Below are 26,956 nucleotides of genomic sequence, written 5' to 3'. Positions count from 1 at the left end.
GATGAATTGCGCAAATTATTCTGGTGTGACTGCGTGACCGGTCAATAAGAGAGAGTCATAAAGATATTTAATATTTCTATTTCTTTATGTTATACTCTTATCTTAAATCCTGTTCACTACAAACTATTTATCAATACAAGCAAATATATTAGGCATAACACACACACACACACACACACACACACACACACACACACACACACACACACACACACACACACACACAAACGCAATGTTTTGGCACCAGGAGCAGCAGTGGAAAATTTCTGCTGCTGAGCCGGAGAGAAAAGCTGTATGGACGTTGTTGGGCTCACGTGCACGCAGTTTAAACATCCAGCTGTGACTCATTTTGCTTCCAGGAGTTTTACTTTCGTTGGAAGAGAGAGAGAATTTATAAAAGCTTTCCCAGACCTTAAACATCAACAGCCGTATAGGCTGTTTTTTTTTTTTTGAGTGTGTAAAAACAGTGCAGAAAAAAATCCACTGAGTCTGTGGTCATTGTTACACAATATGCAGCTTTGAGGAAAACAGACCAGTAATGAGAAAAGGAAATGATAAGTATTCTTGTCATTTTTATATTCTTTTGCTCTCCTTTTTCAAAATAACTGTTTTACTAATTGGCTACTTTTTCATGTACAGTAGCCTAAACACTTTTATTAATACACCATACTTGGGAATAACACGAGTTGACACAAAGTGCTTTTGTGGTTGCTGGCAGTTCATCAGACTATGTCTCGCTGTAGCAAATGAACTGTTAATAGTAAGAAAATATGGGAAAGAGAGGGGAAACCTGGAACTAAATACCAGAGCTGTCCTGTGAAATGGAATGTGTGGGAGGACTCAACAGAGAAACTGACAAACACACACACTGAAACTAAGTCATGTGAACCTGACGCTGGGACTGGGGATAAAGAGATAACTAACACAACAAAACAAAAAATCAAGAACTATAAATAACAAACTAAGAAACTAGAACATTAATTATTTTAACCTTTCAAAGAAATAAATACCAAGTCCAGAACAAAACTCAAAATGCTGAGTCAAAGACTCAGAACCATGACAGCTCTCCCTTAACTCCAGCTCGCCCTCAAAGCGGTGAGGGGGCGGGAGATACGAAGCTCAGCACAGAGGAAAGATTACAAACAGATTGAATCTGCTTATCTGATATTTAATCATATATATATATTTTCTGTCACCAAACAACATCTGAAGGTTCCTTTTTTATTTATTTTTTTATTCCACAGATATGATATTACTGATATATGATATATTACCCTTCTATCCCCAGTGTATATGTAGCCTGTGTCCATTCCCTCTGTCTTTATCAGGTCATGTCCCATTAGATTAATTGATTGATTTAGTATAGGTGGTTTAGACTAACACCAGCTCTATAACTGAAAGTTGTGAGGAGGGTTTGAGGCTGAAGGCGTCTTCTCTGGCGTGTCGTCCAGCAGCTCGTAGGCAGGTGGCTGGTCCATCCACTGGCAGTTCAACCTGATGCTCGTGTTATACATCTGATAGATCAGCAGTGATGACAGCACCATGCCGAAGAGCTACACACAAACAACAGTTAATAAAGACTGACACGATGATGTTTGTCACTCATGCACTCTGTGTCACGATCCTGGGTCTTAGGACCCAGTGTTTTGAGTTCTAGTTCATTTTGATGTTTATAGTATGTTTAGCTCATTAGGCCTCCTATGTTCATTTGCTTATTAGTTCCCCCTTGTGTTTCAACCCATGTTAAGTCTCCCCTGCCCTTCATGTCTCTCTGTGCCCCCTCTGTTCTGTTTATTGTGTGTCTTTGCATGTTTGAGTTTCTTGTTTTCTGTCACCCTGCATTGTGCATTATGTTCTCATGGTTGGTCTTTTGTTACTCCCTCTAGTCTAGTCTCTTGTGTTCAAAGTTGAGTATTTCCCTCTGTGTATTTTGGTTCTTAGACCTCTGCCTTATGGTTTGTCTCTGTTTCTTAGTTGCTGTCTCCACTGTGTCTAGTTCGCGTCTCTGTGTGATACTTCCTGTTTTACTTTGAAGGTCCATGCCTCATGTGAGTGTTTCTAGTTTTGCGTCTCTGTCTCGTCCAGTCCTGATTTCTCCCAGCTGTGCTCCCCTTCTGTGTCTCATTCCCTCGTTATCCCTCTGTGTATTTAAGCTCTGTGTTTCTCTTTGTCAGTGTCGTAGTCTCCCTCATAGCTGTGTGATTTTTCCCTGTGGCTCCTCGTGCTTGAGTCTCCCCAGTTTAAGTTTAGTACTGTTTTTTGTGTTTCACTTTATGCCAGCATTAAAGCTGTGTTTTTGAGTTTAGGTTTTGTCTCCGTGAGTTTGCGTTTGGGTCCTCTCCTGCCTGCCACACAGCTGAACCATGACACTCTGTGGTGAAGATGAGTTTACCCAAGCTAAAGGATCATAGCAGGAAAAAGTTTACTATTCCAGTGCTGAAAAGTTGGTGTATTTCCAAAGTTCTGAATCAGCTCTTTCTTTAAAAAAAAACATTCTCTGTAAATATTTCTAAGTATTTGTTAAGAGCACACATCATTCAGCATTACCTGGGCTGTCAGAGATGTGGACATAAATCATTTCAAAATGCTTTTTTACGTTTTTGGAGGAGATTTAAATACAAGGCAAGAAAACATTAAAAAAGCAGAGCTATGGTGACATAACACATTTTACTTTAATGAATAACTCACTGTTAGAACAAAGAGACCAAAGATCACGCCCAGGGTGATGTTGGCATTTCTTACAACCCTGCTGCTGATGATGGGAAAGCAGGGCTGAAGACAGAGAGACAAACACATATAAACTCTGACTGCAGTGACAGGAAAAGGAATTTTTTTCAGGGGATCAGGAAACAGATAACACTTACCTCCATTATTTCATAATCACATATCTGTTAAAACTTCTTTAAAATTGTCAGAGAGAGCATTGGCCTTGATGTGAACGTTGAAGGTATACACTTTTTATATGTTCACACCTGTGTAGTGATGGGCAGATGAAGCCCCATGAAGCACTGAAGCTTTTCATCCAATTGGTTCACCCCAACGCGAAGCTTCATGAAGCTTCATTTGCTCTAGCAGGACACCTACTGGACGTAAAAATAATAGCTGGCATGAATTTGAAGAGTGTGGCATTTTGCACACAGCCTGTAAATGTCAACAACAAAAGGAGTGTGTAAAACACGTATATTGTAGTGATGGCAGTATACTGTGTATATTTATAGTGGCAGTATGGGAAATGATTATTTGGAAATGCTTGAAATGGAAATGATCATTTACTGTGAGGTGAGGTGTGGTTGGGGTGTGGACAGTAGTTGTGCTTTTGTAACGTTGAGGTATGGACAGCTACACACTGAGGCTTTGAGCCTCAGTCCTGCCTGTTCACATTTTATTCTGTAAAAACTAAATTTTCACTGCTTTTACGTCCTTTTTAGTGGGGAGAACATAGCTGGGATTTAATGATTTAACAAATCTTTTGAATCCTTTGTCCTCCACAATGCTAAATGGCTGGGAGTCCTCAATCACCATGCTGACCAGGTCTTCATCTATTTGAGATTGGTCTCCTGAGGAAAGACAATAAAGACAAAGCACAAATATAAATATCACACACGTAACTTATAACAGTTGTATAATATTGTTATATCATTTAGTAACATTACTGCATGCTATATTATCATTGCATTTGATGGCTCACCTGGTCTTGCTCCACAATCGGTGTCCCCCTTATTCTCATGCAAAGCTCTGTAGTGCCTAAGCATGGATGTTGTTGTTATATCCCAGCTCCCTGGCACATAGCAAACACTTCACCTTGTACAAAAGTCAAGACAGCTCAACATAAATTGTAACTAATGCACCATCAGTATCATGACAATACATCTTCTGTAGAAATTTACATACCTTGTTGGGAGGAATAAAATCAAAATGTTCCCACACAGGGGAGGACATCCTCCTCTTCTTAGCTGGCTCCATTCTCTCCTGACTTTCCTCACTCTCATAAACCTCCAAACTCTCTCTAACCGCAACTCTCCATCAAACACCCACATTTTGAATGAAGTCTGAGGGGTTTATATCGCTGTCATATCTCGCGGCAAAGTTCGAACCACTTCATGAACCAGTCACGTGGTACAGCCGGGCAGCGAGGCTTCGGACGTCATCATTTTCAGCTCCTCCCATAAATGAAGCAAGCCTCGATACGCGCTTCGCGGAAACGCCCCCTCCATTACTCGACACACGCTCCGAAGCCTCGATACAGAACGTCCCATCACTACACCTGTGTATCAAGTGATAACTTTAATTTTAGCATTTAGCAGCTCTCACCTGTGTGAAGACAGACTTCTTCTGCCAGAAAAGGTTCAACAGGAAGTTCTAAAAACACAGGAAACAAACTCAGGAGTCATTTTGTTTGTCTTTCAGTTGGAACCATTTCAGAAAGCGTCAACACCTCACATGAAACTGAGTTAATACAATAACTCTGCAAGTTATTAGTGTCTCAGCTTCTTTTACTCACTGTGTAGCTGACTGTCTGACATTCCTCTACATCCTGTTTGCACAGGCAGGAATCAGGGATGCTGTTCTCCCAGTCTTTGTAGCCAAACAGACCACAGCAGTGCAACTAAACACAGACGGGAAGAAGAGCTACAAGCTGCAGTGTTATTTACACCACACAGTGCAGAACAAACCACACAGAACTCGGTGCTGGTGACTGCTGCCACATCAAAAATAATACTGAATAATACAGAGCATATCTTGTGGAAGTCAGAAATCTTAAAGCTCTGGCTTTCCTTTTGCTCCTGGACTCAAAGTATTGTGCTATACTGCCTGACAGTGTGATAGGTGCTTACTGATGTCTGTAGTCTTTCAACCTGATCCCTGATGTCACCTGAAGCCTGATCCAGTGGCAAAAGCAAACGAAACCTTTCCTCCATCACATGCCCCAACTGAAAAATCACACAGGAGTGTATTTATTAGTTCATAATAATCTATAAAACATCAAACAACCTGCATTTGATGACATTTTACTCAAATTAAAATTGTGCATGTCTGCTCAAAACTAGTGGAAACAAAAGCAATCAATACTAGGGTAGACAAAGAAAAGAAATCAATGCTAAAATTACTATTGGTCTGGATACTCATTTGGATCAGTATCAGTGCCGCAGACAGACAGTTCATCCTGACCTCACCACCAGCTGAAGCTGACTTTCATAACAGCGAATAACTCTTTATGATGAATTTTAAGAGGTCAGTAAAGCTCCCATCTCAACAGCACTCAACAGTTATCAGTAACCAATGTTCCCTCTAAGCTGCGCGCATGCGCAATTGCGCACTGCTGGCACGGTCTCTGTGCACAGAAAATCTGCGTTGCGCACAAAAAAAAAACTATCCTGAACTGAAATTAAAATAAATACGTTAACAATTCATTCTGTTCTGCAGTGTTAGTCAGTAAGTGACTGGCTGCTCCAGTATGGGATTAGAATGATGCCACCTTATCCCATAGTCTAGCCAATGCATTCACATACGCAGCTAATCAACGTTGACAGGCTATGACAGCGTCCTTATGTTCCCACACCGGTGTTTTAGCTAGCAAAGCGGCGTGGCTGATGTGGAGTGAAGCCACGTTAATGACAACGTGTACAACCATTTTAGATGTGAGCAGGACAGACGGAACAATTGACGGAAAAAGTGTGGACTTTATACCAGTTTTTAAATTGTGTTGATAGGCCACGTAAAACCATAGTTATGATAAAAATATATGCAATGTTTGTTTTTTTTCTTGAATACTTTCGTTGTTTATATTTACTGCGGGAAGAAACGGTAAAAACAGTGTTTTATAAGGAAAGCGATCGAAAGCCCTCTCCGCCTGTGAGCAAAAACAAAACCACCCCCTTGCGCCCCTCGCTTTTCCTATTGGTAGAAAAATGTACCATGTCGACTAATCAAAAAATGATATGGCAACATGGCATTTAGATGTTTAGGAAGGGGGAAGTTTTAGGAGTGACGGCGGTGTTTTGAGATGTGAGAGATTTGTGATGTTTAGCGCAAATCTTGTGTAGTTAGTGTGTAGTGTAGTCAATAGTTCTGTTGTGTGTGTCAGAACAATGAGGCGACTGCTGAATGTTACAGGTGTTACAGGAGTGATACATGGCCTGCCTGCATTTGGTAAATGGCCTGCATTTGTATAGCGCTTTTCTAGTCCATAGGACCCCAAAGCGCTTTACACTACATTCAGTCATTCACCCATTCACACACACATTCACACACTGGTGATGGCAAGCTACATTGTAGCCACAGCTGCCCTGGGGCGCACTGACAGAGGTGAGGCTGCCGGACACAGGCGCCACCGGGCCCTCTGACCACCACCAGTAGGCAAACATGGGGTTAGTATCTTGCCCAAGGATATTTGGCATGCAGCCAGGATGCAGCCTGGGATCGAACCACCAACCTTCTGATTACATCTCCTGTTGTCAGGCCTGCAGGTATCAGGCTGCAGAGCATCCTGACCAACTGTATAACAGTCTGGTATGGGAACTGCTCTGCCTCGGACCGAAAGGCGTTGCAGAGGGTCGTGAAAACTGCCCAGCGCATCGCCAGAGCACCACTTCCTGCCATAAAAGACATCTACAGGAAGCGGTGTCTGAAAAGGGCTGGGAAAATCATCAAAGACCCCAGTCACCCATCACATGGACTCTTCACCCTCCTGCCCGGGAGGCGCCACAGGAGCCTCCGGACTAAGACCACCAGGTACCGGAACAGCTTCTTCCCCACAGCTGTCAGACTCCTGAACTCTGCCTCCTGACATCTGACCCACGTTAAACTCATGGACTGAACATACACACACCCACAATGGACAACTGTTGTCATGGTCCTGGGCCGTGTTGGCCCAGTATTCTTAGTTCTCTTGTATTTTTGTATTCAGTTCCCTGTTTAGGTTCTGTTTCCTGAGTTGCCCTGTTATGTGGTTCCCTGTGTGCTTTCCCTTTGTGACTCTCACCCCCTGTGTGCCCCTCTATGTATTCATGAGCCCTTGTCCCCTTTCGTGTTTTATTCCATGTTTTCCCCAGCCTGTTATGTCTGTGTTCTCCCCGTGCTCTCTCCTCCTGTCTGAACCTCTGTACTTCCTGTTTTACTTTGACAGTCTCTCGTCAGTATGCGTCATGTTGTGTTCACTCCTGCCCTGTCTCGTTATGATTATCTGTGTCAGCTGTGTTCCCCGTGTGCTCCCACTTCCCTCGTTAACCCTCTGTGTATTTATGTCTGCGTCTCCCTCAGTTCTGTGTCGTAGTCTCCCTCATGCTGTGTGGATTTCCCTGTTTCTCTCTCCTTGTGCTTTAGTTTTCCCAGTTTAGTTTATTTTGTATTGTTTCTCGTGGCCAGCAATAAAGCTGTGTTTTTTGAGTTCATCCCCGTGTGTGTGAGTTTTGCGATTGGGTCCTCATCCTGCCTGCCACACAGCCGACCATGACAACTGTACCCTCAAACACACAATAATAACATGGACTGAACCACCACTCACAACCACCAGCACTTTAGCCTCTGTAGAAACTATCCACATATCTCACTTATCTTAACTGCACTACTGTATAGCTCTGTGTAAATAATCATTCTGTACATTCGATAATCTTTAATCCTACAACTGTTTACAACTTCCATAGTTCACATTTCTGTATAGCTGTATATCTCAGATTCTGTAAAGTTATTTATTTCATATTCTGTATAGTTTTTCATATTTATATCCTGTTCATAGCCTGTACATAGCTTGTACTCACTACAGCCTGTACATACTTATAGTTATAGAATATTCACAACATACTTCATACCGTGTACATTATAACATACCATAATAGACCCATTTCTGTAATATACTCACATATCTATATTATTGCTAATATATGTTGTAATATATCTATATCACTAAAGCACTTCTGGATGGATGCAAACTGCATTTTGTTGCCCTGTACCTGTGCATGTGCAATGACAATAAAGTTGAATTCTATTCTATTCTATTCTGTTGTTCTCCTTTATCTTATAGTGGAGAGAAATTATGTTTTGGAGTGGCACAAATAATTTGTGTGGCATCAAATTTGATACAGAACACCTGATTGTTCTGTAAATAGTTTGACATTAAATAAATAGCTGCAAAACACTTTGTTTTTTGCAAAACTCACTGTTTTGAAGAAGTAATTATATAATTAATTGCCCAACATTGGTCTTTAAATAATGTATTTTGCAGACAGAGTTACAGGACTCTCTCCCAGACCACAGACTCATAATACAAGTCAGAGCTTCATAAAAACAAAACAAAACAAAGTTGTACAACTTTGTTTTGTTTTTGTTTTTCTGTGGAAAACACGTGTTTTCAAAATTGGAGTTTAAGTTATTTTTACTTCCAATAGTGTTAACATACTACACAGGTCATGAACAAGATTTTTTTTAAATTTTCAATGTAAGTGGGCTAAAGCAGTTAATTAAAAGTAGTCTAACATAAATGTAAACGCTGTAATTTGATTATTTTAATAAACCATGTAACTTGGATGGATTCGATGCTGGCGTGACCACAGTGCACACGTCTGCTGTTGCTCACAGTGCTTCAAGGGATCACTCAGGGAGTTTGTGTGTTCGCTCAGACACATGGAAAATTAGAGGGAACATTGTCAGTAACATTTGCCGTTTAGCCATTAGCAGTTACCCAACAGCCACATTAGCCATCTGCTACATTGGATTAAGCTACCGGCTAATAATAAAACGTTCAGTGTTGGAGCTAGAGAGCAAATGTCATCAGCTGTGCCTGTCTGAAACATTAATACTATTAATTTACAGGATAAACAATTATTTGCGTTTAATTTTTCTTGAGAAAAAAGGGAAACATCTGCTATACCTCTAAAAAATAAACTTTATAGGTCCTGTAACTTTTTCTTCCACTTTGTACTCAAACTCAGGTCCCCCCACACACTTTCCTAATTAACTTTGAGATAACCCAACAGAACCCAAGTGGTGTGCTGTTAGCACTCTTCATACTTTTTGGTAAATTACTGTTGTGGTTAAAATGCATTTCTTCTTTCAGGATGTCAACTCTGACAAGGTCCATGTAGCACAATGAAAAACCTCCATGTTTCTGATGTTCCTGCATGAACCTGGGATCTGTTTGTGTTTTGTTGGGAATGCTGAGTTTGAGGGAGAAGCTTCGTTGCTGAATGTTGAATACAGAACCAACACAGTAAAAAGAAACCGGGTCCTTACGTTTGGTCGGGCTGCAGCAGTGATAGCTCCAGCTCTGAGCATCAGCAGACTTCCAATGAACGTGCACAGCAGGAACTGCAGAGAAGGAACCAAAGAGATGCTGCCTCAGCTTCTATATGTAAATACCTTTGTTGCATTTTGTTTTATTTTGGTTGTAGTTTTCTATTTTGTATCTAACCACATCAACATGGGACTTTTAAGGAGCAGGAGAGACGTGGGAGAAAGATAACTCTGTTCATCTGATTTTCAGAAATAAGAATGATGTGGGGTGCATTATCTCAAATTCTTTTCTAAAGTACAGCTTTCATGAACTATAATAATATGTCATGCTGTTTTATTTTGGATAAAGAGAAAGAAATTTAGCAGTAAATAAGTAACTTATATCAATAAGTAATAAATACATGAATCAATAAATATGATCCAATGTGATTATGTGTTCTGCACAATGAGCACTTTCACTGTCTTCACATGAAATATATTTTAAGGTAAAACTTTTGTACTTTTTAATTAAGTAAAAAGTAGAATTTGTTTCACTACTTTACAAAATCTCCATGCTGCTCTTATTTCCGATTAAATAGTCTCATTAAAAAGCAGTATGCTGAAGCATTTTTTAAAAATATGAATCTGGATTCAAGTGACAGAAATTCTTCAGTTTTCAGTGTTTTATTATCAAAATCAATCAAAATTTCCATTAAACAAAAAAAAAGGTGGATGCTGGTAGTTTTAGTTTGGTTAACAATGGGAGAATTTACAAAAAGAAAAGAAAAATGCAAATGGAAACAGTCGAGAAAATGATAATTGGTGTATATTTGTTATTGATTATTTATGATTATATTATTTCCAATACGTATTTCTCTTCTTAGCTGACATTAATAACTTGCCTCAGGCTATGCTGGCTGGTGACAGAAGGACCAAATTATCACCACCTTCCTGTCTGTGGCTTGGAAGCAAAGAAAAGACCTTTGGGATGACCCAAGATCAGGGAACGACCCAGCTTTGGTTCCACTATAGCGCCAAAATGTAACCTACTTACTCCCCAGATGTTTTATATTACTTTACTTTGGGGTTCATGGCAAACATTAAGTGAATAAAAAGTTCAAATCTTTAAAACTGTATAGGTGACATTGGGTGCTTTTGACAAGGTTGTAAAAAAGTGGAATGAGGTAGATATTACAACAAATATACACCTCGGGTCTGCATGAACCCTAGTGATTAGGATGGGGGTTAAGGCCTTCCCTTTAAGTCAGCTTTATTATAAGTGTTATTAGGGATATCCCCTCTGTGACATCATACAGCTCCAAGAGCTGGAAAAACAGACTCCATGTAAGCTAAAAGTTAACAGGGATGTTCAAGTAATGTACATGTGACAGAAAATAACAGATGGCAGAAGTGAGAACAAAACTCTTTCATGCTTCAGTTTACCTGAAAAATTACTAATATTTGTCAGTCAGCAGCCATTGAGTTTTTGCTCACCACAGTTAGGCTCATCAGGTTTGCCGTGTGGGCTCCGTGAGCCCCCAAGATGCTGATCACCACGGTAACGGAGGCAAAGATGTAAAGGTGGGTTGTCTGAACAAACTGAATGAAGAATAGTTTTATGCTTGATTAATGCTTCATAACAAACAGCTGTGTGTGTGTGTGTGTGTGTGTGTGTGTGTGTGTGTGTGTGTGTGTGTGTGTGTGTGTGCTACTTACATTGTCATGATAACATTTAAACAGCAGAGCCGGAGTTGTAATGAGTCCCACTATGAGCTGAAACACAGCAGAGCAGCATATCATCCAAGGAAGTTTCAACAAAAGGGGAATCCTGTGTTTTCTGGGCTGTGTACAAGTGTAAACCAACACCATTTAATTTTCTACGTTTATGTCTGAGATGGAACCTTATTATGGAGTCGTGGTCCTCGAGTCTCTCGTGCTGGCTCGCCTTTCCTGTGTGTTTTTCTATAGTTGTTTTCTCCCTTTGTCTGTATACCATGTTTACATATCTTTGTGGGGACCAAAAATTGGAACGTGACTATACTTGTGGGGACTGACAGTCCCTTATGGGGACAAAATGTCCGTCGCGACGAGTTTGAAGGTATTTTTAAGACTCAAAATGTGGTTTAAGTGTCAGGGTTACATTTAGGTTATGGGTAGGGTTAGGCATTCATTTTTGATGGTTAGGGTAAGCGGCTAGGGAAAGCATTATGTCAATTAGATGTCCCCACTAAGAAATGAAAACAACTCTGTGTGTGCTCCCCCATGTCTCCACCTTCCTGCTGGAACGCTGAGCAGCTGTGGGGGTTAGGGCTAAGACTACTCACCTGCTGAGTGAGCAGTTATCAGGCTTCCTGCTTAAGGCGCGTTGTGTTGGCCCAGGTCCGCTCACGGCCTCCATCTTGTTGTGGAGTCTGTTTTTATGCTTTGGATAACTGGTCTGTCTGTGGCCATGAATACTGACCCCTGTGAGATCTGCTCTTTGTGCCCTTGAAACCGGCAATACCTGTTGCCGCTGTTGGAACTCAAATGCCTCACCACCATAGCTGGACTGGCCATTGGGCATACCGGGCATTTGCCCGGTGGGCCGCTGACGATTTTTTGTTTTTATGGGCCGATGGATTTTTTTTATTTATTTATTTTTAGGAAGGGTATATATAATGAAAGGTGTTGGATTGGCCAGTTGGTCATGATTGACTCTGGGCTGGACCAATTACAGCCGAGGAGGCCGAATGCACCCGCCCCCTTGTTTAGCAATCACGTGATTTTTCGCGCATTGCATGCCGGGAACTCGTGGCAAAACAATCCAAGTACCGCATCAAATGCAAGCATTTGCAGCACCACAAACATTCAATGCCGGTCCGTACAAAGACAGACTCGACGAAAAGACAAAGAAAAGATACGAGGAAAAAATCAAAGGAGTGAAAGGGTTAGACCCTTACGAGCACACAGAGTGGACAAAGGACGTTAGCGTGCTGCCCAACTTTCACCACGCTCATATTTATAATTATACGGTTCTTGGAGTGAGTGCATACACTCGTGAAGTTTAGTAACTTCAGGTCACTGCAACAAGCCCAGGTACAGTTTACCGACGGATGGGTACAGGATCTTGAAATGCACCGTGTAGAACGAAAGACCATCGTACGAACAAAGGTAAGTTTACCAGTCTCACAAATCGTCGTCATAAATACACATTCGTTAACCGTTTATTAATATAACCTTTGAGCTCAACGGTAATTAATTAGTAGTGGAAATAATTTCTGGTTCATTACAGAAATGTAGCAGTGACAATAATATTGTATGCTGTAATCGCACTGGACAATTAGTGATACAAAACAACTGTTTTATCCTGTGAATAAAAGCATATGTTTTTGTCAATGTACCATGGTAATAACAGAAGCGAAACGCAATATTGTGTCAGGACAATTCACTATTTATGCACAATAAACAAAGGAGCATAGTGCAACAATTTCTGTTCAGCGCCAGACTTGCTTGTAACCTATATCACCAATTATGTTAAGAAAAATGACGTATTAACTACTACAAAACTCTGACCTTTGTGGGAATGCTTGGAGCAGACTAACCTGTGAGCTGGAGTGTTCTGGGACGTTATATTTGGTATATCCAGACCATCCGTCGGCTCTTACTTCGGAAACATGGCTTAAAAAATTTCTCTTCAACGACGTAATCCGATAAAAAAAAAAAACGATCGGCTTCCCGTGGCTGTCATGTGACCGGCTATTGCAGTTAATAATACAACAGCTTCTTGCCATTTTTTGTGTTTCTTTTTATCGCTGTGTAACTGAGTTCAATTGAAAGCCTGCGTGCGCTAGTACCTCTTGCCACAAGTTCCCAGAATCCTTTGCGGTTTTACCCCTGAATGACGTCACATTTTCAATCTTTATCCTGGTGGGCCGGTCTCTAGTCAAAATGCCCGGGCCGATTTTTTGTCCCAGTCCAACCTTGCTCACCACCAACTTTGATTACTGCCTTTTCTTTCCTGGGTGATCATTCTGTTAGTTTCTAACACATGGTTTAAAAATCTAACTAGCCAACAAACAAGCTAAACCAAAGCTATTTGTCTTCCCTGCATGTCCTGATCTTCTTAAAGTTTTTGTACCTTTTTTCTGATTGCTTTGTGTTTTTCTGGACTCTTCAGCTATCGTGTGCTTTGCTGCAAACTCTAGCCATCATTGTTTTTAAGATTTTGATGGAGCTTACCTCTCAGCCCCTTTGCATTTTCATTTGCAGAGGAAACGATAAAATCATTCAAATGTTTTGATCAGTAGAACACCAGGCTGTCTGAAGTAGAACAGAATATCTGAAACTCCCCTTTAAAACAAATAGCAGCTTAATGTGACTGTAGAACGTGAAATTATATCCCTGTGCCTCTGAACAGATCATGTTCTAGCTTCAGACTGTCATAAAATTTACATGTTCAGATTGTTTGTATTGATTTATTTACTAGCTCTGTAGAGATGTGAATGTCAATAACTCAAAAATCCCGACTCATTGTGTGTCTTTACTGTTCTCTCTCTCATACCTTTCATCTTCTTAGAAAGAAAACAGAACCATTTCCCCCTTTTAAAATCCAGTTACTCACCAAAAAGAAGACGTTGAAGCCGAAGAAGAAATGTCTGAGAGAAGGGCTGACCTGACTCATGCTGCTGTATGATGAAGTGTAACCGGTGTGATTCTGCGTTGTGTCTGATAAAAAAGGTAAAAGAAAGAAAGACCTCCAAGTAAATAATTTGCCCACTCCAGCTCCTCTCCCACAGGGGAATTGTAGAAAAAGGGGCTGGCATTTATTTTTACATTAAACATAAAATATGCATTTACACGTAACATATTTGACATAAGATAAAACAAAAGCAACATGAAATCTGACATACCTGATAAAAAAGGTAAAAGAAAGAAAGACCTCCAAGTAAATAATTTGCCCACTCCAGCTCCTACGACCAAATACAGACAGTGGGGAAGAGGATTAGCTCAACCCACCACAGCTCCCAAGCTAGCAAGGAATACATATTCATGCTATCATTTATGGCGCCTAAAACACATTTATGACACACACATACTACACACTTATAACATCTTACAAAAACAGGCTCAATAATGACAATAACTGAACTAAAATCGCAATCATAAACATCAGGGTGGTTAAATATGAATTATGTGTGCTTTAAGGTGCTGGAAAGAAATGACACCCACCTCTCCCACAGGGGAATTGTAGAAAAAGGGGAGAGGCAAAAGGGGTACACTGTATTTATAGTATTGCACCAAAGAAGAAGAAAAGAATGAGGAGGGGCTCTAACTGATAATGAACACAACTACAGGCTTGGAGGTCCTAAAAGTCAGGTATAAAAGGAGAAGTTTGGGGGTTTAGAACACATTTTGTGTAATTATAACAATGTTATTTATGACTCTGTTACATTCACCCCCCAAGAATTACACAAAATCCTAAAGGGTACACCAAAAAAAAATATAAACCCACAATAACAGATACAGTGGCCTCAAACAAATTCACATCGCATATACAATGAATTAGATCAGCAACATAGCTTCCTCCAAGGAGGATAAGAGACCTGAGACCTGCTCGGCGCCTAGCAAGATCCCAGGACTTTCTATAGACAAAATGAGGTGCCATTTACACCACACAAAACAGGCCATAATATCTATGGGCGTCACTATCAGACTGCACAGACTGACAAAATACAATGAACTCTGTGCCTGTATTATTCTTTTCCAAAAACAATAGCAATGAAAAACATACAGAAATAAGCAAATTCACACATCAATAACCGCTGCTTGAACAGGTTCAACACCAAGGAGTGTTTCAAGTTGAGCCATTGATTCAATCAAGCGACGAACTGGTTCAATGATTCTACCAAAACGTGTGGTAAGTCCTTGATCCACGTCCACATTTTTGGGTTCAAGAGAATGAAAAGTGTGGGACGGGAAAGCAGCAGGGGAGCCTGGGGAGGCTCCATCACCAGCCAGCCCACCAAGATCAGAAACACCCATTATGGGAGGGGTCCCATGAACGCCATCTTCGACCGGGTCAGCGGCAGATTGCTGATGGATCCATGATAGTGTGCGGTCATCACACTCGCCAATGCTGGAGACGGAATCCACAGTCCAGGTGGCAGGAGGTACAGCTCCTGTGCCCCCAAAAGATGTCACAGACCCATCCAGGTCAGACTCAGCGGGGCCACTGACAACGCTCACAGCAGGATGTGCAGCATCGTCATTCAGTGTTGTGTCCAAGGGCAAAAAGTTAACTTGAAGGAGCAGGTTGCGATGCACCACACGCTCATGACCTTCTTTGTCTCTGATACGGCAGATGTGAAGAGCAGGATCCAAGTCAACTACCGTGTACACAACAGGTTCCCATTTGTCAGAGAGCTTCCTTTTTCCTCTGACTCCCTTGTTTGCCAACAACACCTGGTCCCCTAGTGAAAGAGGCAGACCCTTCACTTTTCTGTTGTACTGGTCAGACTGGTGTCTCTGCTCCATTGTGCTGTGTTCCTGGGCTCGGAGCATGGCAGAGCGCAGGTCATCCATCAGTGACTTGACATAGGTATCATAGTCACAAATGGTGTCATCATGAAGGACATCCCGAAACATGAGGTCAACTGGCAACCTTGGCACCCTCCCAAACATCAGGTAGAATGGCGCAAAGCCGGTGGTCTCGTGTGCCGTACAGTTATACACAAACGTCATGGACTGTATCATCTGCGGCCATTTCTGCTTACATCTGGGGGGGAGGGACCGTAACATGTTTCCAAGGGTGCGATTAAATCTCTCTGTGGTACCATTACCCATGGGGTGGTATGGTGAAGTGTGGGATTTGGCAACGCCACCCAAAACCAGAAGCTCTGCAAGCAGCTCACTCTCAAAACTAGCTCCCTGGTCAGAGTGAATGCGCTGAGGGAAGCCATACACACAGAAGAATCCATCCCAGAGCTTTTTAGCGACTCTCTTAGCTGTCTGATCCTGGCATTGGAATGCATGTGCTAATTTTGTGAAGTGGTCAGTAATCACAAGGACATCCACAGACTTGTTGTTGCTGTCCTCAGCTGACCAGAAGTCAATGCACACAAGTTCCAGTGGAGCACAGGTCTTAATGCTTTCCAACGGGGCCCTAGCTGCTGGCTCTGGGGTCTTGCTGAGAACACACCTGCGGCAATTTCTCACATGACCGCGCACATCCTTCTCCATATCATACCAGAAAAAACGCTGACGAGCCAAGGAGAGTGTGCGAGGTTGACCTTGATGACCAGCATTGTCGTGTATGCCAGACAGCACCACTTGTTTTAGGGAGTCAGGTACCACAAACTGGAATCTCTTGTGTTTGGTCAGTGGGTCCCTCACGACTCTGTAGAGGACACCATTGAGGAATGTGAGCTTATCCCATTGTTTCAGGAGCCGCAACGTATGTTGGTTCTCATGACAGCGCTCACGTCTGGAGGGTCTGCGCTTACGCTCAACATAGCGGGCTACTCTGGAGATCACAGGATCCCCTGTTTGATGAGACAGGAGATCAGCACGGGACAGCGCATGAGTAACATCACAGTCAGGTGGACTGATGGAGGTTAGGTGACCAGCGAGGGATGTTGCACGCTGGCGAGAAGCAGACTCCCACTCACAGAGCGAAGACATGAGAGAAGACACGTCATCAGTTGACAGAGACACATCAAGCACAGCAGAGGGTGGAGCACTGCGTATCGATTGAGGTTGACAGGTCAAACGGAAGGCATCTTGGACACTGGCATCTTTCACACCACTGACTTGCTCTAGCAGCTCAAAGTAGGGCTCCGACAGGAGCCGCTGGGCCAACGGCCTCACAAACGGTTCCCTGCTCAGGGTGTCTGCCACAATGTTCAGCTTTCCAGGAACATATTTGATCTCAAAGCAGTATGGTGCAAGCTTAGAGACCCAACGCTGTTCACAGGCATCCAGCTTTGGCTTAGTCAGAATGTATGTGAGAGGATTGTTATCAGTCCAGACAGTGAACCGATGACCCTTGAGCCAGTGGCTGAACTTATCGCACACAGCCCACTTCAGAGCCAAAAATTCGAGCCGGTGTGCTGGGTATTTGGCCTGACTGCGGCTGAGAGACTTACTAGCAAAGGCTATAGGTCTTGCTCTCTCCTCACCAGCTGGCACCTGGGATAAGACAGCACCCAGCCCATCCATGGAAGCGTCAGTTGAAAGGATGAATGGCCTCTCAAAATCAGGATGTGCCAGCACCGCACAGCTGAGAAGTGCACCTTTGAGTCCCTCAAATGCTTTCTCACAAGCAGGAGTCCAATCTTGAGGGGTGAGCTTGCGAAAAGTTCCAGGTTTCCGACTCCCATGGCAGCCTTTAGTCCTCTTCTGACCGGCAGTTAGAGCAAAGAGTGGCTTCGCAATACGAGAGCACCCTGGAATAAAATGCTGGTAAAACATCACCATGCCAAGGAAGGATCTCACTTTCCTCTGAGAAGGGGTGCAACCGTCACCATCCATAAGGTCAGTCTTCTGAAAATTGGCGATAACCCTCACTTTATCCTGATCAACCGAGACACCACCAGCATCCACGACATGACCCAAAAACCTCACAGAGCGTCTGAGAAAGTGACATTTTTTCTGCGCCAGCTTCAGATTGCTGGTCCTCAGGCGAGAGAAAACAATCTCAAGACGTCTTAGGGCCTCCTCTTCTGAAGGCGCAAACACCAGCAGGTCATCAAGATAACACAGGAGGCTGGAAAAGTTCAAATCACCAAAGATGCTGAGCATCATCCGCATGAAAGATGCTGGGCTGTTGCATAGACCCTGGGGAAGTCTGTTGTACTCATACAGGCCAAGAGGTGTAGTGAAAGCAGTGTACCGTCTGTCAGACTCATGGAGGGGAACGTTGTAGAACCCAGATGTGAGGTCCATGGTGCTGAAGAAAGCATTCCCACCAAGGGCAGCAAGACAGTCAGCCTGATGGGGCAGTGGGTGAGCATCCTTAATGGTTTTGGCATTGAGCCAGCGGAAGTCAGTGCATATCCTCAAGTCACCTGACTTCTTCCAAACCATTACCAGTGGCGAGGCGTATTCGCTGGTGGACTTACTGATGATGCCTTTCATCTCCATGTCTGACAGCACCTCTCGCAACTTGTGATAGTGAGCCGGGGGTACTCTGCGATAGGGAAGCCTGAAAGGGCGGTCGTCAGTGAGGTGGATACGATGGACGAAGTCTTTCACCTCACCACAGTCCAGTTTGTCTCTAGAGAACACATCTTGGTAAGTCAACACAAGCTCCACCAATTTCCTCTTCCACCCATCTGACACTTCACAGCCCTCAATATCAATGTCAGCCAACCCAGCATCTTTGAGTAGCTGTGCAGAGTCAGGCACAGAGTCTGATGAGGGGGGAAAACTGGTATGCTGGTCAGTCAGAGTCTCGCAGAGACCTTGAGTGATGGGCAGGTCCTCCACAGCAATACAAGGAAAGACATCCGCAATCTTAGCATTGCGACGAAGTGTCACAGGGCTCTCTGTTGGGTTAAGGACTTTCATAGGGACCCAACGATCTCCCCACATGGGTGTTATAATGCGCCCCACCATTATGTTCTTTGGAGTGGAACGGGCTGACGTGGGTTCCACAACGACAGTACTTCCTGGAGACACGAGGGCAGAAGGTGGCAGCTTTCCCCAAACTACATATTCTTTTTGTGGCAGGAGAGTGACACTCTTCCGCAACCTGACTGTACCTACTTTATCTGGCAACACAGGAGCAGACCACCGTGAGATACAGCTCAGCAACTGCAGGAAGTCTTCACAATCAGTGCCAGTGTAATTGGAGTTAATAAGCTCCCAGTACTTTGTATCAGCCTTCATCTTCTGAATGATGGGCCGGATCACATTGCTCCCCACGATGAGCTCATCTTTTTGCCCAGGAACCACAAATGTTGGTACAAGAAACCTAGTCCCATATACTTCAATGTCCAAATCATAGATGCATTTCGGTTGTGTGAGAAGGCCACCGCAACCAACCAGCACCACATTTTCAGGGATATGCTGCGGAATCAGAGCAACACCAGCGGCTCTTAGCTTGCTATCAGCCTCTTCACTTAGTGTGCATGACATACTTCCTGAATCAAGCATGCTTGTCAGGGAACACCGGCCACTGACCGACACTGGAGTGTAAAACAACTCACTAGCCCTGCCAACTCTTTGTGAACCCATAATAACAGTCTTCTCATCAGAGAGGCTACTACAGCAGTTAACATATATGGCTTCTGGGTCTGTTGCATTTCTGAGGGTTTCATCAACACTGCCCATGCTACCCCTCTCGTTACATGGGCTGGCTAGTTTAAAGCAGCATCGGTGGGAGGAGGGACTGAAACGCTTGGTTTCTGGTGCAACTGTGGGCATTCACGCCTCATGTGTCCAGGGTCAAAGCAGCTGTGGCATAGCTTGTACAGCCTACAATGCACATGGGTTGTGTGTTCATGTGAGCCACACACTCTGCACGAAGCACGATGAGCATTGCGGTGCCCATGGGAATGACCTGTGGGTTGTGGGCACCTAGGACCAGTGGCTAGTGATGCAGTGCACATGGACAGAACCTTGTCAAACAGTGCTACCATCTGTTGAACACCTGGCTCAGCTGGAGGAGGGCCAGAAACTGGCAAAGATGGGGGCATGACATGTAGAGTCAAAGGAGGACAAGCAGAGGGCTGCTGCACACTTACCATGCCATCAGAAGAGAGAGGCTGACATGTGGCTGCAGAGGGAACAGAGGGCATAGGATACGAGGCTGGCTCATGTGTTACTGGGACTGCTTGAGCACCGCTGGAGTGGGGCTGGCTGTTAACAGCGACAGGGCTCTGATGCGGGATGGACAGACTTGCTGTATTATGAGACAAAACACTAGACTGTCTCATTTTCCTCACATAGTTGTCCAGACGGCTCTGAACCTCAGCTGCAGTCCACTCCTCAGGGGCCTTCAGTTGAAAAGACAACGTAAGACTGTGGTCAGGACAGTGATTAATGAACATCGAAACAACCTCACTACTGGGGTCCTCTACCATCTTGCCGCGCCTGCGGAGACTCTCATCAGCAGCATCAATAGACTTGTTCAACCGGATCCAGTAATCCATGGCGTTCTCACCTGGACGTGGCACAGTACTGTAGAAATCTTTCATGGGCAGGCTGGAATATGTCAAGTCGCAGAAGTTAGACCTCAGTATGTCAAACACAGCAGTAATAGGATCATTCCGATTCAACTCAGGGCGGCAACGAAGTGACACCTTGACCACATCTCTGGCTTTGCCAGTTAGTCTAGACATTAATATGGCAAACATTTCTTCATCTGTGTCACAGCTGATTCTGTGCAGATAACATCTCATCATGTCCTCCCATTCACCGATGGGAAATAGATCTGTGTTGTCACCCTTGAAGTATGGTGGAGCTTTGGTGTCTGACTGAACAACAACCTTCAGCTGGGACTGGTCATTGCAGCTCGAGGGCACATTCTGGGGAGACTGTGGCTGGGTGGGGGCTGGCTGGTGCATAGAGTTAAGAGAGGATGTGATATTTTCCCCAATTTGCTTTGCTAAGTCAGTGATCAAGCTGCTCAACATGTCACTAGTGACAGCCTGGGTGTGTGTTTGGCGTTCGCAAGCAGCTGGTGTGGAGCTAGCTGCTGGCATTAATGGTGAGTGCATCACTGGCTGGTCTACAGTGTGGGCACCAATACCCGGGACTACTGGCCTACCCCTCCCAAAAAACTTTGGAGCAATCTGATGACCCCTCCCCAAACCAAAGGTCATATTACTCCCCGCAGAGAACAGATCAGGCAAAGCGCTATCCACAGTTTCCTCACTTAACATGTTGGCCCAAGTGAGATATCACTGTTCAACAGCAAAAAAAAACGAGCCTAACCCCCACACACAATTATGCAAAACTTCACAAAACAATGAAATGTGGGGAGAAGAAAAAAAACATCAAAGAATCAAAACACCATAGAAAATAAAATGTTGTTTTCTCCTCTCAATTAAAACAGGCTGTAAAAGCCAATATCAATAGAGAAAAAAAAATTACAATCCGTGCCTGTATAATTTGAGGCAACAATATGAAACAGTGACAGAAATGATCACCTACGTATTTGCCCTTTAAGTTCACACGTGACAGAGATGCCTGCAAGCCAAATTACGGGGCATCGATCACACACGCGATATAAAAACCTGTGAGTCAAAGCGCAGGGCACAGGATTCTGGCACACAGCTGCAGAGAGGAGGCGGGAAAACAGCGGCAGCAGAAGGAGGAGGGGTGGATCGCGGATTGGCGATGTGACGGGTCAGCGGCACCAAGTGTAACCGGTGTGATTCTGCGTTGTGTCTGATAAAAAAGGTAAAAGAAAGAAAGACCTCCAAGTAAATAATTTGCCCACTCCAGCTCCTCTCCCACAGGGGAATTGTAGAAAAAGGGGCTGGCATTTATTTTTACATTAAACATAAAATATGCATTTACACGTAACATATTTGACATAAGATAAAACAAAAGCAACATGAAATCTGACATACCTGATAAAAAAGGTAAAAGAAAGAAAGACCTCCAAGTAAATAATTTGCCCACTCCAGCTCCTACGACCAAATACAGACAGTGGGGAAGAGGATTAGCTCAACCCACCACAGCTCCCAAGCTAGCAAGGAATACATATTCATGCTATCATTTATGGCGCCTAAAACACATTTATGACACACACATACTACACACTTATAACATCTTACAAAAACAGGCTCAATAATGACAATAACTGAACTAAAATCGCAATCATAAACATCAGGGTGGTTAAATATGAATTATGTGTGCTTTAAGGTGCTGGAAAGAAATGACACCCACCTCTCCCACAGGGGAATTGTAGAAAAAGGGGAGAGGCAAAAGGGGTACACTGTATTTATAGTATTGCACCAAAGAAGAAGAAAAGAATGAGGAGGGGCTCTAACTGATAATGAACACAACTACAGGCTTGGAGGTCCTAAAAGTCAGGTATAAAAGGAGAAGTTTGGGGGTTTAGAACACATTTTGTGTAATTATAACAATGTTATTTATGACTCTGTTACAGAAGCATAAATGCATCAACACGTACTGTGATTCTGCATCCAGCGGTGGTTGGAAAAAGTGATAGTGCAAATGAATCTTGGAAAGCAAGAGAGAAGGGCAGGGCTTCCTGTAGAAGCTTCCTGTAGATTAGAAAGCTAATGAATTATTTGTCATGATGTGCTGTGCAGGCAGACAGGATTGGACCCAAACGCAGGACTAATAGAGGCAAAATGTGAACTCAAAAGTAGCTTTATTGCTGACCATGGCAAACCAAACAGAAACCCAATCTGGGAAGCTAGAACGAAAACACACAAGTAAACACCAGGAGAGACACAGCGGGGGACTAATGTTAACAACATGACAAAGGGAATTGGAGACAGGAGGAAGAAATTAGAGCTGACGAAACAAGGACAAGTAAAACTAGACTCACTGCACATAGGACTGGGACTATCAAAATAAAACAGGAAACAAGAGATAATTTACAAAGACGCAGACTTGATACTATTTTTTTTTTTTTTTGCCTGTCCCGTTTGGCTCTTTTGCCATCAGAATTGTTGTCTAAAGGCAAAGAAAGATGCCCAACGGATTTACTTTACCAGATTGACCATCCCAGCCTTGCCGTAATGGTCCATTTGATTCACCTTTTATTGTTTATTTTATTTTCACTTACTGAATACGGGACAGACTTGACTGGGGGAAAGAAAGGGAGAAAGAAAGAGGGAAAGAGAAACAGCTGAGAAGAGGGACGGGGGAGAAGGGCAAAAAACAAAAACCAACAGAATGAGCAGAAAAAGAAAAAAAAGAAATAAAAAATGCATATATCAATCACCTGGATCACCTGCTGAGAAAGAAAAAAGAAAACAAGCAGAAGAGAACAAGAGTAATAGAATAAACAGCATCACAATGATATATGGGAATATGACAGTAAATACTAAATGTTAAACATTATTGTGCAGCACATAAGATCAACAGAACAGTGTGCTTTGAGGTAGGAGCCAAAAAGGGTGTAGTTTGTGGGTGTGATCACCCGTGTGTACACCTGTGAGCATGGACGCGCTTGTTTTTTTAAAAGGTTCCTTCATGTAATGATCTGCTAGAGGGTGTGGGGGGGCCACAGCCCCGTCCTCCAGGGCATGAAGCAGGTATGGAGGAGATCAAAACTCCAGACATCCAGAGGCCCCCAGAACACAAGAGACCAAGGAAGACCAACAGAGGGGCAGCCGCGCCACTGTCCCAGAAAGAGCTGAGGAGAGTCCCAGATGAGGGCTCACTCAGCAGCCGCGGAGCAGAAGCCAGGGGGAGTTGCAGTGACGCGCCCGTGAGCTCCGCCGGCAGCCAGCCGTGCCTGAGTGACCGAGCCCCAGGCCGAGAGGCCGGGGGCACCCCACCTCCGAAGTGGCCCGAGCGAGCCCCAGGCTCCAGGCCCCGATAAGCGGCCGCCAAGGAGTGAGCCGGTGTGTACCTGGATGCCCACCCCCGGACACAAAGAACCACCAACGCACCGACACCTGAGGGAGTCCGCCACTGGCAAGGGAAGTGGTGGTAGGGGGAGATAGGCCTCCAAACCTTGGAGGGCCTGAGATGTCCCCAGAGAGGTGGCGCCTGACACCCAACCTGACATATAGACACAGAAATACAGGCACACACATATACAAACATCCATTCCCACCCTCATGCTCTCATATGCACTTACTCCACACTCAACCAACGTGGAGACAGACATAAAGAGACGCTGTACACACGATCACACTCCCCAAGCGTACTCTACAAACCGGGTCTAGGTACCCTTACCCCTGGAGCAGACTTGATACTAAACTAAAAGGGACACATGGACAAAACCTACGAACTAGAAATCACCAAACAAAGAACTAGAGTGCTAGAACGACAGAGAAAGAAACCTAAACACTAATAGTGATAACAATGATAAAAATCAAAACATCAAATCAGAACACAAGTCATTTACAGCAAAGAAACCATAGAACAACAATAATAACAAACAAAACACTGGGTCACCGACCCAGGACCGTGACACTATTAAATATTAATAAAGAGACATCAGCACGGTCGAACAAAAACAAGAACAAAATTCATTGTGTTTTCTTAACATTCGTTTTTTTGAACAGGGTTTTTGTGATTGTGGTTTCTGAAATACTGAGTTTTCTTAAAATTTGGTGCATGAGCATAAATTTGATTTTCGAAAATGTTTTTTTTAAATGTACTTTACTTTTTTTTTTTTTTTTTTTTTTTTTGCCTGTCCCGTTTGGCTCTTTTGCCATCAGAATTGTTGTCTAAAGGCAAAGAAAGATGCCCAACGGATTTACTTTACCAAATTGACCATCCCAGCCTTGCCATAATGGTCCATTTGATTCACCTTTTATTGTTTATTTTATTTTCACTTACTGAATATGGGACAGACTTGACTGGGGAAAAGAAGGGGAGAAAGAAAGAGGGAAAGAGAAACAGCTGAGAAGAGGGACGGGGGAGAAGGGCAAAAACCAAAAACCAACAGAATGAGCAGAAAAAGAAAAAAAAGAAGAAAAAAAATGCATATATCAATCACCTGGGTCACCTGCTGAGAAAGAAAAAAGAAAACAAACAGAAGAGAACAAGAGTAATAGAATAAACAACATCACAATGATATATGGGAATATGACAGTGAATACTAAATATTAAACATTATTGTGCAGCACATAAGATCAACAGAACACAGTGTGCTTTGAGGTAGGAGCCAAAAAGGGTGTAGTTTGTGGGTGTGATCACCCATGTGTACACCTGTGAGCATGGACGCGTTTGTTTTTTGTTTTTTTAAAAGGTTCCTTCATGTAATGATCTGCTAGAGGGTGTGGGGGGGCCACAGCCCCGTCCTCCAGGGCATGAAGCAGGTATGGAGGAGATCAAAACTCCAGACATCCAGAGGCCCCCAGAACACAAGAGACCAAGGAAGACCAACAGAGGGGCAGCCGCGCCACTGTCCCAGAAAGAGCTGAGGAGAGTCCCAGATGGGGGCTCACTCAGCAGCCGCGGAGCAGAAGCCAGGGGGAGTTGCAGTGACGCGCCCGTGAGCTCCGTCGGCAGCCAGCCGTGCCTGAGTGACCGAGCCCCAGGCCGAGAGGCCGGGGGCACCCCACCTCCGAAGTGGCCCGAGCGAGCCCCAGGCTCCAGGCCCCGATAAGCGGCCGCCAAGGAGTGAGCCGGTGTGTACCCGGACGCCCATCCCCGGACACAAAGAACCACCAACGCACCGATGTCTGAGGGAGTCCGCCACTGGCAAGGGAAGTGGTGGTAGGGGGAGATAGGCCTCCATACCTTGGAGGGCCTAAGATGTCCCCAGAGAGGTGGCGCCTGACACCCAACCTGACATATAGACACAGAAATACAGGCACACACATATACAAACATCCATTCCCACCCTCATGCTCTCATATACACTTACTCCACACTCAACCAACGTGGAGACAGACATAAAGAGACGCTGTACACACGATCACACTCCCCAAGCGTACTCTAAGCCCCGGGTCTAGGTACCCTTGCCCCTGGAGGGGGGGAACTGCACCCAGACCCAGGTGGTGTTACCCTTTTCCCTGCGGTGGGGGGAGGCAGACCGCCCCAACTCCGCAGCAGCAGGGAGGCCCCACACTCCAGACCGCAGTCGGACGGCCAACTCCTCCTCCTAGCCCCCCCGCTCCAGCAGGTCGCAGAGAATGGGGGTGAGAGAAGACTCCAAACCTCCCTCCACCCGCTCATTGTAGTGTTGATGCATGTGTGTTCTAAGGTGCATTTAAAACCCAGGAGGGCATGGAGCTACCTGCCAGAGAGCAGCAGGTAAGCGCATGGTCCCTCCTGCTGGCCCTCAATGTCTACGTGTATTTAACATTGAGAGGTGGGCAACGATGCCAGGGGTGGGGTACTTTGGATTCCGTGTATCGTGCCCACCCCCAAGATCCTATATGTATGTGTAATGAGAGTGTGAGTAATGTGAATGTCTAAGTTGTGGGATAAAATTGAGGCAGAGGCAGCCAGAAGGGGACGGGGGGGGGGGGGGGGGGTGGCCTCCTCTGCACCCTGGTGACATACCCCTACTCCAAGGTCCTGCATGTGTGGGTGGTTGTGGTGGAGCGGGAAGAGGGAGGCAGCTGGAGATGGGGAGGGAAGGAAGGGAGGGGCAAGTGACCCCTCCCTGGGGCCAGCTCCCCCGCTGACCCCAGTAGGCACCCCCATACTCCGCGACCCACCAGGGAAAGGGGGCCCAGGCCCATCCAGACCGGGGCCCAGAAAGGCAGCGCCTCCCGGCCCCACAGAGCCCGGGACAGTCCACCCAACCCCACCACAGAGAAAACTGCACCCACCCCACCATCCACTCTTCTTCCAGACTACATAAGACAATAAACACCCAGGCTGAGATCTTCCTCCACCTCTCTTGTATCTCCCCCTCCTGTAGAGAGAGCCCCTGAGGAGAGGAAAGCTCCTGCAAGATGTGACAATCTTCCCCACCAGTTGAAGAGCCCCCCAGGTGGCTCGATGCACCGGCGGCACCCCGCTCCAGGGCTGGGCCCCCATGCACCCACCCGCCCACAACCCCGGCAACACACCAACCAGGACCCAAGCCCCCGAGGCCCGGCCTGGGCCCCAGCCCAGAGACGGAGCGCCCCCAGAACCTCACGCCCATCCCGGA

General features: G+C 44.6%; 1 protein-coding gene across 1 annotated transcript; it reads right to left on the bottom strand.

The window, feature by feature from the left end:
* Positions 1–1,388: 1,388 nt before the first annotated feature.
* Positions 1,389–11,076, bottom strand: LOC146614896 (tetraspanin-8-like). Its single transcript, XM_085376789.1, has 8 exons — positions 10,924–11,076; positions 10,702–10,806; positions 9,229–9,303; positions 4,836–4,931; positions 4,502–4,606; positions 4,312–4,359; positions 2,689–2,772; positions 1,389–1,553 (listed from the first exon to the last, which is right to left on the bottom strand). Exons 1-8 carry the CDS (start codon positions 11,074–11,076, stop codon positions 1,389–1,391), a joined length of 831 nt encoding a protein of 276 aa, XP_085232915.1.
* Positions 11,077–26,956: the final 15,880 nt, after the last annotated feature.

The sequence above is a fragment of the Diplotaxodon limnothrissa genome, linkage group LG17, assembly GCF_057381915.1.
Source record: "Diplotaxodon limnothrissa isolate DT_005_m linkage group LG17, D_limnothrissa_male_GT1.1, whole genome shotgun sequence".
NCBI lineage: Eukaryota > Metazoa > Chordata > Actinopteri > Cichliformes > Cichlidae > Diplotaxodon > Diplotaxodon limnothrissa.
Note: the sequence above shows the minus strand (reverse complement) of the source record. Positions and strands in the feature narration are given on the sequence as shown.